Below are 20287 nucleotides of genomic sequence, written 5' to 3' on the forward strand. Positions count from 1 at the left end.
TATTAAATATAAGTGAACCCAGTTTTGAGCCTTATGGGACTCTATCTGTGGCTGGAAGGAAGGAGGAGAATTTTTTTCCCCCATTTTCCTACTTGTTGTCTGTTTGTGAAATAGCTATGAAACCAGTTGAGAGATGATTCATTTAGTAGATTGCCATTGTTTTTATTTTGGTTGATAACATTTATAAAAGTAAGAAGAGCAGTAGTTGTACTGTGACTGGGACAGAAACCATGATGGGTTATGGAAGTAAGATGTTTGTGGGTAAGCTATGTGAAGAGCTGGGTGTGTTTACTTTTATCTAGTATTTTTGATAGTAATGGTAGTATTGCTATGGGTATGTAGTTTGATAGGCTCGTTAGATTTCTGCCTTTGTAGAGTGGTATTATGAACATTTTGCAGTTAAGGATCAGTTTAGAGACTGGGAAAGCTACAGCATCAGAGGCCTAGTTTTAACAGTTCTCCTGGTAGGTTGTCTTCTGCTAAATTTGGTGGGTAAAATCTTTGTAGGTATTTTTTATGGTGATGGTTGGAACAAGAAGGGTGTAGTACTGTTAATAGATGAAGTTGGAATAGTGAAGGTAGTGACGGTGCTTTGTGTACTAAGAGAGAGTATAGTGTTTATAAAGTGGTAGTTGAACTTGGTTAGTATATTTTTCAGTTGTTACTGGCGGTTGGTGTGAAAGTAGTCGTTTGGCCAGGGTGTAGTAGTTCACTTGTGTAGGACCAAAATAACTTGGGATTGTTTTGTTGTATTATCTGAAGGTTGGGGAAATAGGATTCTATGTTACTGGTTGATGACAGCTGGAGTAGGTTTTGTTTTTTAACAACATTTTCTGTGCTTTGTCCCTTTGAAGATATAATGCTTGCTTGGTGTCTTTTGTTAGGCAGGCTGCAGGGTTAGACCTGACTTGTGGATAGCTACTGAAGATGTTAAAGAATGTTTTATTGAAATGGGTAATTGTTTCTTCTAGTAGCATTGTTTTTAGGATATTCCAGTTGTAGAGTTTGATTGTGGAGATGCAGTTAATTTTTTTTTTTATATTTCACACTGTTTATGATTTATATGTTTGCATATGGTGAGTTGTTCTTTGACAGTATAAGTTGGCAGATGGTCACTGACACAGTTACCAAGGCAGCCAGAGGACTTTGTTATTTGGTTTGTAAGAATCCAATCTAAGATGGAGTCCTTATTTGTACACTTAATTAATTAGCATCTGTTTACTGAGATAGTCCAACTGGGCACAAAGCCACTTTTCAGCTGAGACCCAGGGAAAAACACCACAAAAATATGTACATTAAGTTAAAAAAGTTATAGTAAAAAGGGATGTTTGAAGGACATCTAATTACAAAACCACAAAACAGTTCAGTGCCCAGATGAGTAGGCAACACACCATAAGCTCAAAATGTAGAACAATATGAAGCAAAAATACTTCCAACAATTTATTAGTTTAGCACTTTCTTCCCCATAAAATGGGAACTTCATCAGAACAAACTTCCCCTCCAAGTCAACCATTAAAATACAAATCATTTAATTGAAGGTAATAAAATACCAATTAAACAATTAATTTTCTTAAATAAACACACATTATGTGTAAAAAAATGTGAATGATTTAAAAACAGTATAAAAGCCATTTATATAAGTCATCGTAAAGAACTTTAAGAAGTTTAAAATATCAATGCTTTTTTCTTTAATACAAGCAATAAAGATAAATAGTCATTGAGTCCTAGTTTTGTGTTCTTTTTTCTGTATTGGCAAACCTGTTCTTTTTTCTATATTGGCAAAACGTGTTCTTTTTTCTATATTGGCAAAACAGAAAGGATTTGAACAATGCCCTTTATAAACATTCATTGACCTGTAATAGTTTTTCAAAATTTATGTTTGATATTTTAGAAGTTGTTACATACAATCCCAGGAGTGGTTGGTGGGAATTAAATGTAGACCTGAGGGAATTTTATTGGATTGTTAAGTTAAATGCACTGACAAAACCAGGACTCAATGACTATTTATCTTTATTGCCTGCATTAAAGAAAAAGCATTGATATTTTAAACTTCTTAAAGTTCTTTACAGTGACTTATATAAATGTTTTTTATACTGTTTTTAAATCGTTCACATTTTTTTTTTACACATAATGTGTGTTTATTTAAGAAAATTAATTGTTTAATTGGTATTTTATTACCTTCAATTAAATGATTTGTATTTTAATGGTTGACTTGGAGGGGAAGTTTGTTCTGATGAAGTTCCCGTTTTATGGGGAAGAAAGCGCTAAACTAATAAATTGTTGGAAGTATTTTTGCTTCGTATTGTTCTTCTACATTTTGAGCTTATGGTGCTTTACCTACTCATCTGGGCACTGAACTGTTTTGTGGTTTAGTAAAAAAAGGATGAGTATGAGTCTAATGCAAACATCATAAAATAGTGACGGATTTAGGCCTGGGCCCAGGAGTATGCACCTCCCCCTTTTTAAAGCCATGGTACAACCTGACTTAAAAAAAAAAAAAAGAAATCCATTCAGAAAATGCACTGTTAGAACAGCACATTTTTCCATTTCTCCCAACCCATATAGTGTGCTTCATAGTCACATTGCAGATGCAACCGGATGTGGCCATCAGATTATCTATTGCTATGATCCCAAATAACTCCTCCAGCTGTGTCTCCAATTGCTTTTGAAAGAAAGTGCATATTGAAGAGAAGTGTGTGGAAAAGAAAAAAACTAAATTCTGGTTATCTGTAATGCTTCATTAGTGCTGAGTTAGTAATACTTATTTCATGGTGGCTAAGCCAATAACCTGGAGCCTTCCTTGAATTTATTGGTTTTAATCAAGACCCAATGATTTGCCAGTGTGAACAGCAGGTGTGTGCAGATACTGTGAGGTAACATTTTCTTTTTCTCTCTACACTAAGCAATGTTTGTGGAAAATATCACTCCAAAGCATTATAGTTAAGAGTATACCTCATTTGTAGCAGTACATTTTCCTTGAGAAGACTATTTTTTATTTTTTTTTAACAAAAACAAATGAAGAAGACCACAGTAACGCACCAAAACACAAAATTTTAATGACACATTTAGTGCTTTCATCCCGGTATAGTGGACTTCATCAGACTCTGAAGTCCACTATACTGCGTGATGAAGTCCACTATACCGGGACAAAAACGCGAAATGTGTCATTAAAATTTGGGGTTTTGGTGTGTTACTGTGGTCCCCTTCATTTGCCTTTAGTTTGAGTTTGCTTTTTGTTTTTTTATAATAAAGATGCATTTTCATATCTGACACTAATTTATATTTGGAAGAGTGTATTTTCATTATATGTGTTACAAGCAGGCAAAAAGAGGAACAGATGGTACTGAATCAAGGAGCGTAATGTACGACGTCTGTAGCATTCCATGCTTAGAAGTCTCAAAGAGACACTTTGACTGTGGAATATGCGTTGTGCTAAAAAGTGCAGTACTACAGTTTATCTCCTCACAATGTGAAAATAACTATTCCCACTTTGCTGTCCAAGAATACCCTTTTAAACGCTGTTTTGTGTTTCACCTTTTTTAACACAATGTGATAATACATTTTAAGTTAAGTTGGATTTCTGTTAGGAAGTGAATATTAGAACAGAATATGCAGGAATGGTATATTAACACTTCACAGCACACACTGCTGTTTTATTAGTCAGTGTTTGAAGTGTCAGCTCTCTTTCCCTTGTTTGATAGTTGTTTCATATATTTGATCTGATTTATGTTTGTGTTTCTGCTGCTACTCCCACTTTAATAATTTTTTAACAAACTTGCATAGACATTGTTCTGACCAAGTAATCAGGTCAAAAGTATTCTTTCATGAACACTTACTCTAATGTTTTTTTTAATAGATTCTTGCAGGTTGAATGTGTGTGTGTGTGTGTGTGTGTGTGTGTGTGTGTGTGTGTGTGTGTGTCTGTGTGTGTGTGTGTGTGTGTGTGTGTCTGTGTGTGTGTGTCCTGTTGTTATTCTGTGTCCTCTGGTAACTTGGGGTAATGGATGCTTGTAAAAGAATTTGGCCTCCCCAAAGAAATAGTGGTGCACAACAAATCATTTAGTAAGTTGATGCCACTTCCTAGAGAAGCAGCAAAACATTTCTGGGAAACATTTTTTTCTAAGTCATGCAATACAGAGACACATAGAGGTGAGTTGTGGTATTGCAGTTGCTTAGTTTTCTGCCAGTACAAGTGTGTTGGGCAGGTAGAAATTAGAAAATTAAAATTAATAAAAGCGATGCCTTTCAGCTTTTCCCGGTTAGGGGTCGCCACAGTGGTTCACTGGTCTGCAGATTGATTGGTAGTGGTCTTTTTACAATGTTGAGTTGCCAGCCCTGTGCCTAACCTTCACAGAAGGCAAATTAATATACCTTTGAAATGTCCTTGATTTTGCAGAATGTCTGATGTTGCCCAATATTTTTGGTTGTAGTTGTGGTTTCCTGGCAAATTAGTGAGGACTATAGCTAGATAATGTCAGGCATTTGTTTCAGACTTAACTTTTCAGAACATGCAGATGTAAAGCAAAGTCTGTTATTCTAGCAACTTTGTAAGCATGTAACAGTCCTCGGTTTTGGGCTCTTGCTACCCACATTATTTTTGGCTTTATCTCTGATTGTTCCCGTATGATATTGAAAAGTGTGGTTACTGGAAAACTGAATACAAATACAGATCACTGAAACCAATTCCAGCAACAGCATCACTGCATCATTTGTTTTGTTGTAGCATATAGGCTGCAGTATGGAGTATTAATGAAAATGTTAGTTTATATTCTAATCCCATAAAGGGCAGTGTTATTGCTGCCTTGAAATCAAAAGATGTTTGCTTTTTGGAAGAAAAGCTTTTAGAAATCTGTGTAAGATTTTAAAGAGCAAAGATATCACATTATCAACAAAGTCTGAATAGTCAGTACTTTACTTTTTTAGTAATAACACTGTAAAAGTTGTAGCAAACTGATGCTTTTGTACTGTGGTGCTGGAGACAACTTTTGAGAATTCTGTAGACTGAAAAAAAAATTAATCTGTTAAAGCATATAGAAGTAAATACAAACTGTTACTGTAAAGCTTGATAGTAAAGCTAAAACTCATGTACTCTGGCAACATAATGAGGACCACAGGGTTCCTCTGTCTTTAATCCTAGATGCCAGTTCTGTTTTCATTATTAATTTTAGTCTTCTAAAATAATTCTTACTAAGTTTTATTTGCATTGTTCATGTTTTATTGTCGATCCTTCATTAATTCCCAAATATTTATACAGTCCCTCCTGCTCAAGTTCTTTTATATCACATTCCTGTCCCAGACAGATTTTTTTTGGTGCTGCAGCTTTACCACTTTAAAGTTTGCTTTGCACATGTATGAAGACCAAATGACATTCTTATATCATCTGAAAAAGTTTTGACCACTTGCAGTTGTGCTTTCCATTTCTCATCTGATGAACTATATAGTTTTAAATCTTCCACAAAAAGAAGATGAGAAGTCTTTACACTTTGTTGTTTTCTGTGAGCCAAATTGTTGCCATGACCTAATCTGTTAAGTAGACAACTTAATTGATTAAGGGCAAGACAAAAGAGCAGCGGGGACAAAGAGTCACCCTGGAATATCCCCCTTTTCATTTTTATCCCTGGAGTAATAATTTGTCCTTTATCATGGCTTAACTGCAAAGTGTTTTGCCACTGTTTCATGGTTGCTGTAATGTAATCAATCAGTGTAGGGTGTATTTTATAAATTTTTAAACACTTTTTTATCCATGAATGTGGGATACTGTCAAATGCTTTTTTGTAGTCTATCCATGCCATGCTTAGATTCTTCCCCATTGTACAGTTCTCCATTATGGCTTTATTTAACAACAAATGATCCTTTGTTCCATATAACTTTTCTTTTGTTACCCTTCTGTTCTATTGCCATGATTGAGTTTTCTTCTAAGACTATAATCTCTGTTGGCAACAATTCCACTGTATAGTTTATATGTCATCAGAAGGCAAGTTATTGGTCTATACTTTTTAGGATAGCTTGCAGGTTCATTCTTAAGCAGGAGTAGTGTTTTTCGTGTTGTTAACCAGGTTGGCGTCTGTTTGTTGGAGTCGCATGCAAATAGTTCTTGGATTAGAAAATATACATTTATATTCCAATTCGAATGAGAGATTACTCAAATTACTGAGCAAATGCATTTGTTTCATATTGTTAAGCATTTGTTTCATATTGTTAACAAAATGATAAAACATCCTGCAAGCTAGACTAAAACAGTGTGCAGACTGAGACATGCTAGATGTACAAGCACGTTTTAGAAGTTAGAGGCACTAGAGATTAAATTGCCAATGTCTGCTAACAGAGAATGTAAATGGAGTTTCAATAATATTCAGTTCTGTTTTATTCACTGTTTAAAAGAAGTCTTTTACTGTGAGGACCATAACAAACTGTGCAAGGTTTTTAGAGGGATGGGGATACAGGCTCAGTATAGTTGCCTCCTGAAGAATTTGTATGCAGACCAAAAGGCATCACTGATTGGTCCAGAATTGAAAAAGGAGTGCATTCATGTTGACTATTGTCACCTTACTTATTTAATGTATCTGATGAGTATCACATTTGAAATGCTATTTTAGATGATCAGTATTGCTGGGAAGTATTAATAATTTCAGATATGCAGATTATACCTTCTAATATCTGAAAGTGAAAAGAAGAAGAGCCTGTCGATGTAAGTGAAAAGAGAAGCGTCAAAACCTGGCCTGTTACTCGTTATCAAAAAATTAGGATTTCATGTATCCCCATCCATTCTTTGCAAATATATGCGGGCAAGTAGAAAGAGTAACAGATTTTCTGGGGCTCAAAGATCTCCAAAAATGCTGAACATAGCTGTGAAATTAAAGCGCAAAGACTTCACATTGTAAAGGACTGTATAGCCAAAGAAATGGATTTTTCAATATTTTCCCAGATTTTAATTTATTATAGAGTGGTTGCTACCTTTTCTTGTACTCTGCATTCTCTTAGATCTCTGACTAATGATTTAACCACCTTATCCTGCCTTAGAGAAAGTTTTGTAGGCCATGGATATGTTTTTTCTGTTAACTACATCTTTTTACAATTGATTGTTTCTACTCTAAAATTAGTGTGACAGATCTGTCAGATAGTCTGTACCTATTTTGATGTGCACCTAAAACTGAGGGTAAGGTATGAATGTTTATATAGTTGTTTACTTTTTGCTTCCTTACCATTGTCTTTATACTAGCTACATAAATAACTTTAAACCAGATTTACTGGGCTAGATTTATTAACTCCTATACTAAGTGTACACGACATGCATTCAACAACATACCTGCCACATTTTTTGTGCATTCTAGTCACTCAGAAAGGTACACTTAAGTGTACATGTAGTCTACACATTGTGGGAACCTTTATGAATCTCTGTTGATATTTAAAGCTGCACAAAAAAAAAAAAAAATCAGTAGGCAAACTAAAATTAGAAGGAAGAAGATGTGAGTTATGCCTGTGTTGTCTGTTCACTCAAAATGGTGTACACTCAGTGTAGGCGTTATTGAATCCCAGGTACTGTGTAGTTATTGGCCCTTTCCAGATATATGCAGTTAGTTAATTATTTATATATTTATATTAGTAAGAATTATAGTATTTTATATTATTAGTTATTTTTATTACTGTTGCACTGAAAAATATGTTGTAGTTCACACCACTTTATTGGTTATTAAATAATTAAGTAAATAGAAAGCAAACAAGCATGCACAGAGTGTAGACTTTTCATAGAATACTCCATGAATACCATTATACAGTGGAAACTGGTAAATATGCAAAAATATGGATGATGATTGTTCATCTGTGTGTATTTTTTATAAATTAAACATGTCCATCACCCAAATATTAAAGTAGCAACTATGTTGTTACCTTTTAATTGTATTTTATTTCAGTCTGAATTCTACTATGAAACTCTGTCCTAATGTTACATTGAAAATCTATGTAATTAAAAAAAGAGCTAGAAAAAATGGAAAAAACAAAACAAAAAGCCAACACTGCAAAGCTCATATCTGATTAGAGAAATGAAAACTAAACAACAGACAGTTTCTATTCTTCAAGTTATACTGAAATGAGTAACAGGAACATGGATCTTTAAAAAATTATTACAATGATTAGTTGCAAGTGAAAAAATTATTTAGTTTGCAAGCAGTAGTCGCAGTACTGAAGTGGTAAATTTCCAGCAAAAAGCAAAGGTAGTCCATATAGTATGTACATAGTAGTAATCAGACAACTCTGTAATTAGTACAAAACGACAGAAACCAGTGAAAGAATATTTCTTTTAATGAAATCACCAAATCTCTAGCACTTCAGCAATCGGCCTTCCAGGAGTGATTTCATTAAAAGAAATATTATTTCACTGCTTTCTGTCATTTTGTTCTATTGTTTCTTCTTGGTGCTTGGTGGTTTTGAACTCTGTAATTACTGTTGTTGTGCCACCACTGTAAGTCCAATATTAATACGTAAGGATTCTGTTATGAATATGAAACGTGATATTGTAGAAAGTTTCTAGAAAGTGTGCTGTGCAGACTTTGCAAGTAAATGAGTATACACAAGTACAGTATGTCCTTAAGCCAAACTTGAGGACTAGCAGCAGTTACAAGGCATGGTGTGGTAAAGGAGTTTGTTTTACTATACAATGGCATTAAATAAAAAGCTGAGGCATTTCTTTAAGTAATGTCATTTTGCAAAAGTGCTAACTTGGGTTCAGGTATAGGAAAATTTTGACTCAAATCATACCATCTGTGAGTGAACTGTATTACTCGCACTAGAATATGAGTTATACTGTCATGGTGTGACAGGAGACTTTTGCCTCATCTGACATGGTGGTCTTCTCCAGTGTCACACACATTCACTTTGCTGCTGCTTCTTTTTTTTTAACTAGCAGATGTGCTGTCATGTTCATTAAAGAAATCTTTTTTTTTTAAATTCTGGCACATTTGTTAGATACCTGTGCCTCAGGATACATACCTGACTTCTCTAAGTATATGCATGTGTTTGTTCTTACCATGTTTTCACTTGCACTCTCCGGCAGTAAAATGAACCAAATATTTCATCTGTGTAGTCCTTAACAGCTCTTCTGGGGTAACATATCTTTATTATGAAACTAAGGTGAATTGTTGGAACCACTAAACAGGAAATCATGGATATATCACATTAGCATGAAAATTAACAGTCCAGCAAGAAGCAGCATTCATTTTCCAAAGAGGGTTTCAAAATATTTAAGTATATTTTAAAATATGTAAAGGAATACACATTTTAGTTTAATGTGAATATTTTCCCAGTGGTTGTCGTCGCTGTATTGATATCCATATGCGCAGGACTCCCTCTCAGCTTAATTATTCCCTTACACAATGATAGGTTTAGAGATAATAACATGCAAACTACAACCATAAATGTATATTGATAAAATGAACAAAAATACAAGTGGAACTATATCAGTTTGCTGCCATAATAATCCTTTAAACAGTAAACCTGACAAACTGGATACTTGAATGAAATACAGCTAGTGGGCTTGCTATGGTTATGCCTTAAAACATTTTTCTAGTCTCCGTGGTTACATGGTTATGTGCACCTTTCCACATACTTCTGCTTCTTCATTTTGTAAATGGTAATGGCTAATATTTCTTGACTAAAATAAAACTCTTGAAGTTGTCATTACAGAATATTATTCTGTATACACTTTGGATTTGATAAGGCCCTCCGTTTCTCCTTTTTCCCTTTCAAAAAATAAATTGTCTGAATCTCCTTGGTTCTGACTGTGCTTCTCAAACATTTTGGAAATGTAGAGTATATTTTAGAGCATTTATTATAACTGTAATTGTCTTAATATTGCTACAACTCAAGTGCTCCAGGTTGCACTGCATCTGAAGTGTTTGTGTGTTTTAGTTGTTTTTCTGTATATATAGACTTCTCTGTATATGTAGACTAGCTACTTATTCTGCTGTGTTACTGCCTCTTAAATCGTTTTTCAGTTGTACGCTTTCCTTGCTTCATTTTAAAAAGTTTTAAATTGCTAATTTTGTAGAGTTTTAATTTCATTTACTGTTTAGGACTACACACTCAAGTGTGTTAGCCTTTTCTGTGTTTATTTACTGTATTATTGCATTGTTTAGCCTATTTCAACAAAAAAAAAATACTGTCTTGTTTGCTCGTTTCCCACCATTTCTAGCCAGTCCATATCCCAGGCCTTGCTTGTCTCAAGACCTTATTTTCTGTGCTCAGAGCTATCCAGACCTTGCTGTGGTAGAGGGAAGTCCTACTACTTACCATTGGGACTGGTGAGCATTGTACTGCCTATATAACACTAGAGGAGTGGTTTCCAGCTCTGAAATTGTAATTTTATTAGCCTTGTTGGGCTGATTTCTATCCCTTTCACCTTTCTGGCTTAAAAATGCGTGTGTTTGCACATTTTTCACATCGTGCAGCACTGTGAGGCTACAGTTAAACTATTCCAGGCACCAGAAAGTCTGCTCTTCAAGTTTTCCCTTGGAACTAGCTGGTTTCTCAGTAGTAGCACTAAAATCTGAACCCCTGTGACTAGCACTTGCTCTAGAACCTGCTGGAATGCACTAGGAAGCCTGAAACTGATTCAAGCACTCAGCTCTCCTTGTCAATAAGGAGAAATTAATCATAGGCACTAAACAGCCTATAATTGCAGAGTACCTTGCAAAGGTAAGAGAAAACAGCTCTTAAACTTTACAAAAAAGCACCTAAACAGGCATGTCCAAGGGTCAGCTTCCAGTGATTTCTCCTGTCCACCTGGTGAATCTGGGCATACTGGGGCAGTGCGGCAACCGCCTCATCACACAGCACAGACAATCCTCTCCTCCTACCACCCAACACTACAACCTGTGAGAGATGCACTTACATAGCCAAACTGGAAGCTAAGCTCTCTCCGGCCAAGATTGTGCTAGACAGTCAAGAGGAGAAGGTTAACACCTGAATTACACCTCAAGCAACTCATAGCCCTTCAAAACTCACACCATCAACACCCACACATAGCAACACTAAACCCACATATGCGGAGGCCATTAACATTAACCTGCCCAAACAACAAGGACCTTCGAAGCCGAAACGCAAACAAATGCCAGTCACAACCAAAGTGACACATAGCTCACAACACCAGTGTACCACCCAACAACTGCCCCTAAGGCAAGACAATATACCCAACACTTTAGTCATAGGTGACTCTATAGTTAGGCACACTGATGTCCCACTCACCAGGCTGAACAAGGAGAAAATTACAGTCAGCTGCCTGTCAGGTGCCAGGATCTGCCACATAATGCATGCAGTCAAGTCACTCCACAACAAGTACAAATATGACTCTGCCATTGTCCATGCTGGAGTGAATGACTTGAGACATACCTCCGTGGACTATATGAAAAGAGACATGGAAGAGCTCTTGGATCATGTGACCCAGGCAGGTATGACCCTAGCCCTGAGTAGCATCCTGCCTTTGCCCAGAATGATACCACAGTATAAGGACAAAATGACTGACTTCAACAATTGACTAAGCTTCTGGTGTCATTCAAAGGGGATCCAGTATTTGTCTGCCTGGGAAGACATGATCGACAAACCACGATGCTTTGCCAGAGATGGTCTGCACCTGTCACCCCTGGGATTCAGGTTACTGGCTAAAGCTCTTGCCACCCCTATAGTGCCTTTTTTAGGCAAGGTTCAAAGGATAAAACCACCACCGTAACAGATACAAGCATGCAAAATCTGAAGGTAATGCTACTCAATGCTAGAAGTCTAAACCTCAAAATGCACTCTCTCGAGGCACTGATAAAAATGGAGAACATCAATATCTGTGCAGTAACTGAGACCTGGTTCAAGGCTCCAGAGAGCACCCTTGCAATACCAGGCTACAATTCTTACCACACTTTTCGGCCACAAAACCAAGACCGAAACACTAAAGGTGGAGGAGTGTCCATATTCACCAAGGATATTCACACCTCCAGGCTAGTTGCCCAACACAATGCATCTGAAATTCTCCAGGTGGAACTAACACTAGGTAAGACTGCAATCCAAATTGTAGCTTGCTACAGATCCCCCACCATGCCCCAAGATTCTCACTACACCTTTCTAAACATACTGGAAAATATTAAGATACAACCAAACACCCTAATACTGGGTGATTTCAATTACCCTGCCATTAATTGGGAAAACTACTCGGGTGCCAACTCCTTTTCCCAACGGTTCATGGAATTCATAAATTCCAACGCCCTGGATCAACTAATCCATTGTCCCACCATGAGAGCCAATATCCTAGACCTGGTCATTACCAACATGGGAGATAGATGCTCCACACCAGTGTTCACCCCCTCATTGGTCAGGTCTGACCATAAGCAAATCACCTTTGACATCCACATCCCACCCCCACCCCCCAGCAAGGAAAACTCCTTAAAAAACTTCTCCAAAGCCAACTTCATGCTACTGAAGTCAGAAGTGACAAACTTCACAACACCCACGCAGATGGGATCTGGAAGTTCGACTGCAGAATCCTACACTAAGGCACTGTACGAGCACATCCACTCGTGCATGAATCATGCCATCCCAAATAGAACCAATATGCTCTTCTCCAAAAAAAGGAAGCCAATCTGGTGGTCCCCTGCTATAAACAAACTATACAACAGAAGGAAGAAACTGTTGCAGAAAAGAGGAAAATCCCAGGATGCAAAAAACTCCCTTACCAGCCTCAGTAAGAAGCTGAGATCCCTCATAAAATCATCAAAAGCTAGTTCCAAAGACAACCACAAGCATTCTATAGTTATGTCAAGAATCTAAATGGCAATGCTCAGATCTGCTCTGAGCTACAACAGAATGGCATTAAATATATTGATCCCAAGGATATTGCCAATATCCTGGCAGATCGATTTAGTGCCAACTTCACCCCTCTCTCACCCCCTAGAGGGCCCATCTCAATACCAAAAGATTGCCAAATTCAGATAATCACGGCCACACAGGTAGAAACCGCACTCTCCAAAGCTAAGAATACAGCATCCATGGGACCAGATGACATCCCAGGCTGTGTACTACATGAACTACAAAATGAACTGGCACCTCACCTAAGTGTCATGTTTAATCATAGCCTCACCTCAGGCTTCGTGCCCACTTGAGTGGCGCACAGCTACAGTTATCCCGCTCCACAAGGGAGGATCCGTCTTGGATCCCGGGAACTACCATCCCATCAGTCTGATAAGCCTAATCTGCAAGGGCGTGGAATGCATTATCATGGAACTTATAAACAAAGACATTGGCAACCTTCAAACACCGGACCCCACCCAGTTTGGGTTTGTGAAGGGCCAATCTTGTCTCCTGAATCTGATTGACTTCTTTGAATCAGTCTCCAGAGCTGTGGACAAGGGTAAGGTGGTCCACACAGCCTATCTGGACCTCGCCAAGGCCTTCGACACCATCCCCCACTCTGGAATTATAGATAAACTTACTAAGCTGGGCATAAATCCCTACATCACTCGATGGATTGCCAACTGGCTTACTGACAGAATCCAGACCAAAAGTAGCCAACTCCATATCCAGCTCCAGACAAGTGGAGTACCTCAAGGTTCAGTCCTGGGACCACTCTTGTTTGGCATCTACTTCTCTGAAGTACAGGCCAACACTGAGGGACTCTGGCTAACAAAGTTTGCAGATGACTGAAAACTGGGAGCCATTATTGAATCCCCAAATGATGTGAATATTCTACAAAAAGGCCTTAAAGAAACAGATGCCTGGTTCCAGAGCCATGGGCACAAGCTTAATGCCAAGAAATGTATAGTTATCCCCTTTAGAAAAAAAACATGTACCCATGAATTACCACATAGGTGGCAGGACGCTAAACATTGAAAGTGTGATGAGAGACTTAGGGACACAGGTGGACAGTGGTGTCACTTTCGATAACCACATCACCCCAACAGTCAGGAAATCCTTCTATGAGGCACAGCTCATCAGTAAGGGCTTTTCATCGAGAAAAAAGGAGGTCATTTTCCCACTGTACTCATCCCTCATTAGACCCATTATAGAGTATAATGCCCCGTTTGGTATGTTCCTCACAAGACATCTGCAACAGCTGGAAAGGCCACAAAAATACCTCACTAAAAGAATCACAGGACTAAAGCAGATGCCATATGCTGACAGTCTAAAAAAACTCCAGCTATACTCTGTGGCATATCGTCTACTCAGAGGCAATCTCTGCTTAACATACAAGGCCATGTCAATCCCTGAGCTGTTGGACATGCTCACCTTAAAAAATCCCAATCCCTCAGAGCCACACGCTCCAGGGATCTAAACCTTGTCATCACAATGAACAAAACATGCTGGAGGGATAGGTTCCTGACCCAGAGACTCACCATACTCTGGAATAGACTGCCCATACATGTCAAGCAGAGCGCCTCATTGACCCTCTTCAAAAGGAACCTGATTGGATGGGAGATAGGAAATTCACCCTGGGGATCATGTCAGTCGCCCTGCTAGACAGGTGCCCAGAGAAGTAAATATTGTGGGAAGAAATATCCAGGGAATTGTTATGGCTAGGCTTGCATAGGCCCTAGGGCCGATAGCCTAGTACCAACGTATGAACCTATGAAGAAATACACCGATTCATATTATTCATCGCACCTATGCATTTAACACAGGGATTTTCAATCAGTTGTTACAGCTATTACAGCTAGTGAATCAGAAGGAATTTTAAAGTTAACCAGGATAATATGTTATTTTACCTGTATCATGTGTCTCATTGTACTCCCAGCAACTGGTTATTTAGAACATTACCATGACCCCTTTGAATTTGGCTTGGGGTTTCGTCCCCCCTCTGTCCTTTTATAAAGCTATGAGATGGATACGATTCAACTCTCTTGTCAGGACTTTTGCACAACATGTGAAGTAATCATGTATCCATGGCACCATTACTTTCCTGTGTTTGATGACTTCATTTTTAATGGCCAGTCATGCAGTGCAGTTTGAAGCGGTAGTATTTATATTGTAGTGTGAACTGTACAGGACACGTATTTCAGATGTAATTGGTACTGTTATCAAATAATACAATTTCTGTAAAGAAACAGCATTTTGAAAGTCATGTTTCATCTTGTACTGTGTGTACTTATCACAAAGAGTGCAGTAGTATATTCAAGAGGTCTGCTTCTTGTACAGAATTGTCATTTATTTCTTCACAGTTCTTAAAAAAAAGTGAAATTCTATTTTAATGGGATGAAACCTGTGAATTATATCCTTTATATTAAAAGTAATTTCTGGTCATGATCCCTTTGTAGATTACAGTGCATATATGAGTGTGCAAAACAGATTCTAGGTGCAGAATATAGAAAAAAAAATGTGACAGTATTGTAAGTAGTAAATATAAGAAGTACAGATTGTGTGCAAGTGCCCTGGTATAAAAATGACAAATTCAGTGAACATTGTATGTTTTTTGCAGTAATTACATAGTTCAGATTTGGGATAATCCAATAGTTTCCTTAACAAAAATGGAAGCCAGTGTGAACTCAACAAGTAACCTGCTTGCCATTGATGCTAGAAGATCAGAGGGGTGATTGGATTAATTTTTGAATTGTTGTTACAGTGCAGTGTCAGGAGGGTGTTCTAGTCCTGAGTATGCGGTCCTTCAGATGAGAAGTTGAATGAAAGTCCCATTTGCTTTTGTTAGTAGTAGCATGTGTAGTTATATAAGATCCCACCACATCTGTTGAAATTGGTATGAAGTCTTCCCTGATGCCCGTTTCCCCCGTTAGAATAAATACCACTGTTGGCGTCCTCTGAAAATAGGTCACTAGCTTAGTGGGAATAACCCAGTCAGCAACAGGTAATAAATAAATATATGAATAAATAAATCAAATATCAGCGTTGCTTGCAATAAGTTAAAACAGGTTATATGACATGGGTTAGAAAATTGTGGTCAACGTATGATAAAGTAAAGATACTGTTATAGAAATGCATTTTGTTTACAAATACATATGGAGGAATTTCAAGAATCACAACATTTGATAAACATCTTTTTTAAGTTTGTAAACAAATCACAGAAAAGAATGAAGACATAATTCACAGAAAAATAATTATATAATGTAGGGCATATTTTAGAATGTGAAGAGGCAATTAGGCCGTTTTATTTTGAATATCTATTTGTTCATAAGTTCATACTAGGCTATCTGCCCTAGGGCATTTATAAGCCTAGCCAGAGTGTGTTTGGCTTTCGCCACCCATTTTCAATTAATTTTGCTATGCCCTTTTTCGAGGTTAGTATACTGTGCCTCTGTCTAACAGTGACACAGAAGAATTTGTGGTTCTGAATTTTAATTTAATCTTGTATGGTAGCCAAGGAATTGTGTATGTAGTAGCCTTCAGTTCTGTTTACTACTGCTACAACTTTTAGAGATTTTTTAGCTGATATCTGTGCTTTACCACATTTTGTAGATAGAAATTAACAATTTTACCTGTAATATGTAGTACCCAGTCCAACATTATGTAATCGTTTTCAACATTTCTATTAATACTGCTGTAATTCTGGTTTTGTCTTCACAGAAAAGTGATGTTCCTGAGTTGCAAATCTATCCAACACTAAAATGTCGGGTGACAGGATCACCCTAAAGGGCTCATTGCCCAGGCAAGGAATATGTCCAGAAGTGACTATTAATACTGACATACTGGACAATGACAAGAAAGAAGATACTGTGATTGTAAAAGTTTGCTTTCATAGCAACAACTCTTATTTTGGCAAAAACTTCAAGCTGGTGAAATGCAATAGAAATTCTGACGTTCGGGTAAGAACTACGAATATGTTCAACCTTATTTTTGGTTAATATAAGAAGGACGTGGCAATACTGTTCTGCATGTAAAAAATGTAATAGGTCCAAGATAACATTTGTGTTTTGTTCTGTGAAAAAATAGAGAGTAAATGATTTTTGGGGTTACATTAATGACATAGTGCTTGTTAAAGAAATGCCATTAAAATGTCGATAAGAGTGGTCTCTTTCAGCATGTTACAGTGGTAGGGGAATCGCTAAAGAAAAGCAGAAACTGGGTGCTGTATGTTAATTCATAAATGTAGCAGTGGTCAAGTAAGTATTTGTTTAGTAGGTATAGGTATTGTGGAAAAAATTGCAGACAAAGTGCCATGTTGCATGCAGACTGTGACTCTCTTATCTACAATAAAATTATTTTCTTTAGTAGTTACAACCACTATTATTTGTTTCAATGAATTTGTCCACAAGCCTTTGTAACTAACATTGAGACAAAACATAAGAAAATTTTAATTTTTGAATGACAGTTTTTTGTAAGTATTAACAAGTATCACAATGTCTGAATAGTAAGTACAGTGGAAAGCTTAACAAGTAAATTGAAAAAGAAATGGGTATGAATTAATCAAATATTTAATAAAAATAGATGAACACTGCAGACTACTACTGTATAGCAATTGCTTCAAAGTTGTCCATTTGTGCTTATCTGTTTTAGATATTACTTAACTATGGATGCACTCAGAAAACTGATTTTGAATAATTGCATGAGAACCAATGTTTTGTCCGGTAGTACATGCAAGTGCACTATTTGCAGTCATTGCAAATATTTCAGTGAAATTGTAGGTAGAAGCTGTATTATGTTGAGCAGGAGCAGAAAGGTGCACTATGCCTCTTGCTCCGTAGATACTCCTCACCATCACTGCAGTGGATAATTTGTTTTAACACGTTTGCTGTGTAGCTGCAGTGTCAGCTTCTGATTGGCTCTCCTGCCTTTATAACTTTAGATGTCCTTCCATTCACTGCTGCAGTATTCTTAACACATGGGATATAGTCCACAATGTGAGCTGACATCTGGCCAGTATACCAAAGCCTTTAGGTTGCCGTAGGGTACACTGTACATCACTAGTATGCTTCTTGTGTGGTGTAGGGCATAAAAGGGACATCCTGACATACCGTCGTCAGAACTTCTTTGCCACCAGTCCAAACTCCATCTTTTGATCATTGGTCTGATGGCCTGAGTTATTGTTGCATTGCGCTGGTGTACCTTGGCTCAGATAAGTGCATGGTTGGGGTGTTTTTTCTTGTTTTTGGTTGCTTTGATTATATTTGTGGTTAATGTCATTCAGAAAGGGAAAATGCAATTGTGGGGGACAAATAACCCATAAGGATTGCCACAAGCAGTGTTTCTTTTGGTTGGGGGCCACTCATGACCATACATCTTCCGGTATCTGTCAGGCCTTTGTCCCTAAAATGCTCAAAAGTTATCTTTGTCCCCTCAAAATTTATTTAGAGAATCAGCGTCTTAAACGCTTAACTCAGGGCTCGATGGAAGTGACTTCTATTACCAAAGTACAGCTGCTGGATTCTTCGGCTGCATCTCCCTTATCAGACGTCTCTCGCAAGGCTGATGGAGGCATCAGGTTCTCCCAGTTCCAGAGTTGGATTCCTCTGCTATGACCGGTTCAGAGATTGGTATGGATTCAGCTGCTTACACATCTTCAGAGGCCTTGCAGGTGTCTTTCACAGATGTCCAGGGAGAACCACAGCTTGTGATTACAGAAGGGCCTAGGGGTATTCCACAGATCTTAGTGAGAGAGGAAGTGACTATGACTGTGGAGCATAGGCCTATGTCTAGGCCTTCTACTTTTCGTAAGCTAGACATCCTTTAAAAAAGTAACTGAAAACAAAGCATTTATCTCCTGCTCCCAATGACTTTCAGTGTGATTGGCAGAATTTTTCTCCGGGCCTGTTTAAGGTCCTTATGGCTTTGAAACTGCCTCAGGGGGTCACTGTTTCAGCTCCTCCATGGTTGTATCCCCCTTCCAGAAGGGCTAGAGCTCAGGATTCCTCCGTGGAAGAGGTAGATTCTGATGAGGACTTCTTGGCCTATCCATTCAGATTTCTTCTCCTTTAGACTATGGCTCTGAAGAGGAGGACTCCACCAGTCCAGACTCTCCTGTTGAAGAGTTCTATTTTTGGGGATACCATTGTAAGGATGAAGAAGTATTTCAAATGGGATTACTTTCAGGTGTCTGATGATCACAAGAGATAATATGAGCTTCTTCAGATGGATTCGCCCAAACCCTCTGCTGTACCTCCTGTTTTGCCTGCCTTTTTGGATGCCTTTTCCTCTGCTTCACAGACTACAAATTCCTAACCCCTGTCCTAAGAAACCTCACCATTTCTATAAGGTTCCAGAGAATTGCAAACATTTATACAAGTGCCCTTCTGATGATCCCTCTGTAGTTTCTGTGGCTTCTGATAAGCTGTCTAAACTACTGCCTCCCACTAAACTTCTTCCCTGATAAGGACAATAGGACTATGGAAAGGTTGGGCAAGAAGGTTTATACTTCTGTCACCCCTGCTTTAGGGCCATAAATTATCAGACTCACTTAACCAACTGTGTCTTGGCCTTGCTTTCCCAGACTTGCCAACTTTTCAGATGACTTTTCTGATTCTGAGATTGACTTCTGCCTTGTCTCTGTTGGGGGCTTCCTCTCAGGTAGCAAGACATTCCATTAAGTGTAGTTATGATGCAGCAGATGCTTCTTCCAGAGCTGCAGCTTCTGGTTTTGTACTGAGGAGATATTCTGGGCTATGTCTTCAACCTTTGTCTTATGACATGAAGGGTGAAGCTGTTGGATGCCCCTCTAGATAACAAGTGCTTGTTTGGTATTGCTGCTGCAGATTTGCTCAAGTCCCTACAGAAAAAAGGTAAGAAGTTACAGGATCTGAAACATCTTTGTGTCTTCTGTTCCTAAGTTTCAAAGGAATTATCCTTCTAAGTTAGCCTTTGTTCGTAGGCAGTCTTGACCACAGCAAAAAGTAAGTGAAGAGGTGAAAGACTTCTTCCAGGTAAGCCCACTCAGAGTACTCCTGTTCAGAAGCAGCCCTTTCCTGACAAAACAGGGCGTGTATGACTATCACTCTTCCCAGTCACATTCTTCTTTCTCTTCATCTGTCTCTCTCTCTCTCTCTCTCTCTTTTCCTCTTTGGTCTCGCATTACCCAAGACTCTTGGGTTCTCTCCATCATTCACCTAGGCTACTTCATGGTTTTCGACATCTCTTCCTCCCTTCATGGGCATTCCTCATCCTCCTCAAAACCAATTACATCACTTTGCACTGGTTATTCAGGATCTTCAGGCTCAAGGCACCATTCAGTAAGTCCCTGCTGCCCAGAGAGGGAAGAGATTTTACTGCAGAATGTTTCTGGTTCCAAGAGAAGAAGACACTTGGAGACCCATTCTGGACCTCTCTCACCTATACACCTTCCTGAAGGTACCTACTTTTTGAATGCCTTCACTTC

The 20287-nt window shown here is 38.1% G+C and overlaps 1 protein-coding gene across 7 annotated transcripts in view; it reads left to right on the forward strand.

The window, feature by feature from the left end:
• Positions 1-20287, forward strand: part of PTK2B (protein tyrosine kinase 2 beta) — a 2401727-nt gene that overhangs the window by 1380896 nt on the left and 1000544 nt on the right. For all 7 annotated transcript variants that reach the window (XM_044062346.1, XM_044062339.1, XM_044062341.1 and 4 more), the window contains one exon: positions 16546-16784. In XM_044062346.1, coding sequence (XP_043918281.1) covers positions 16587-16784 — 198 coding nt within the window. In that variant the 5' untranslated portion in view covers positions 16546-16586. The remainder of the gene's footprint in view (positions 1-16545; positions 16785-20287) is intronic.

This window comes from Protopterus annectens, chromosome 2.part1 (genome assembly GCF_019279795.1).
Source record: "Protopterus annectens isolate FY-2018-M chromosome 2.part1, PAN1.0, whole genome shotgun sequence".
NCBI lineage: Eukaryota > Metazoa > Chordata > Ceratodontiformes > Protopteridae > Protopterus > Protopterus annectens.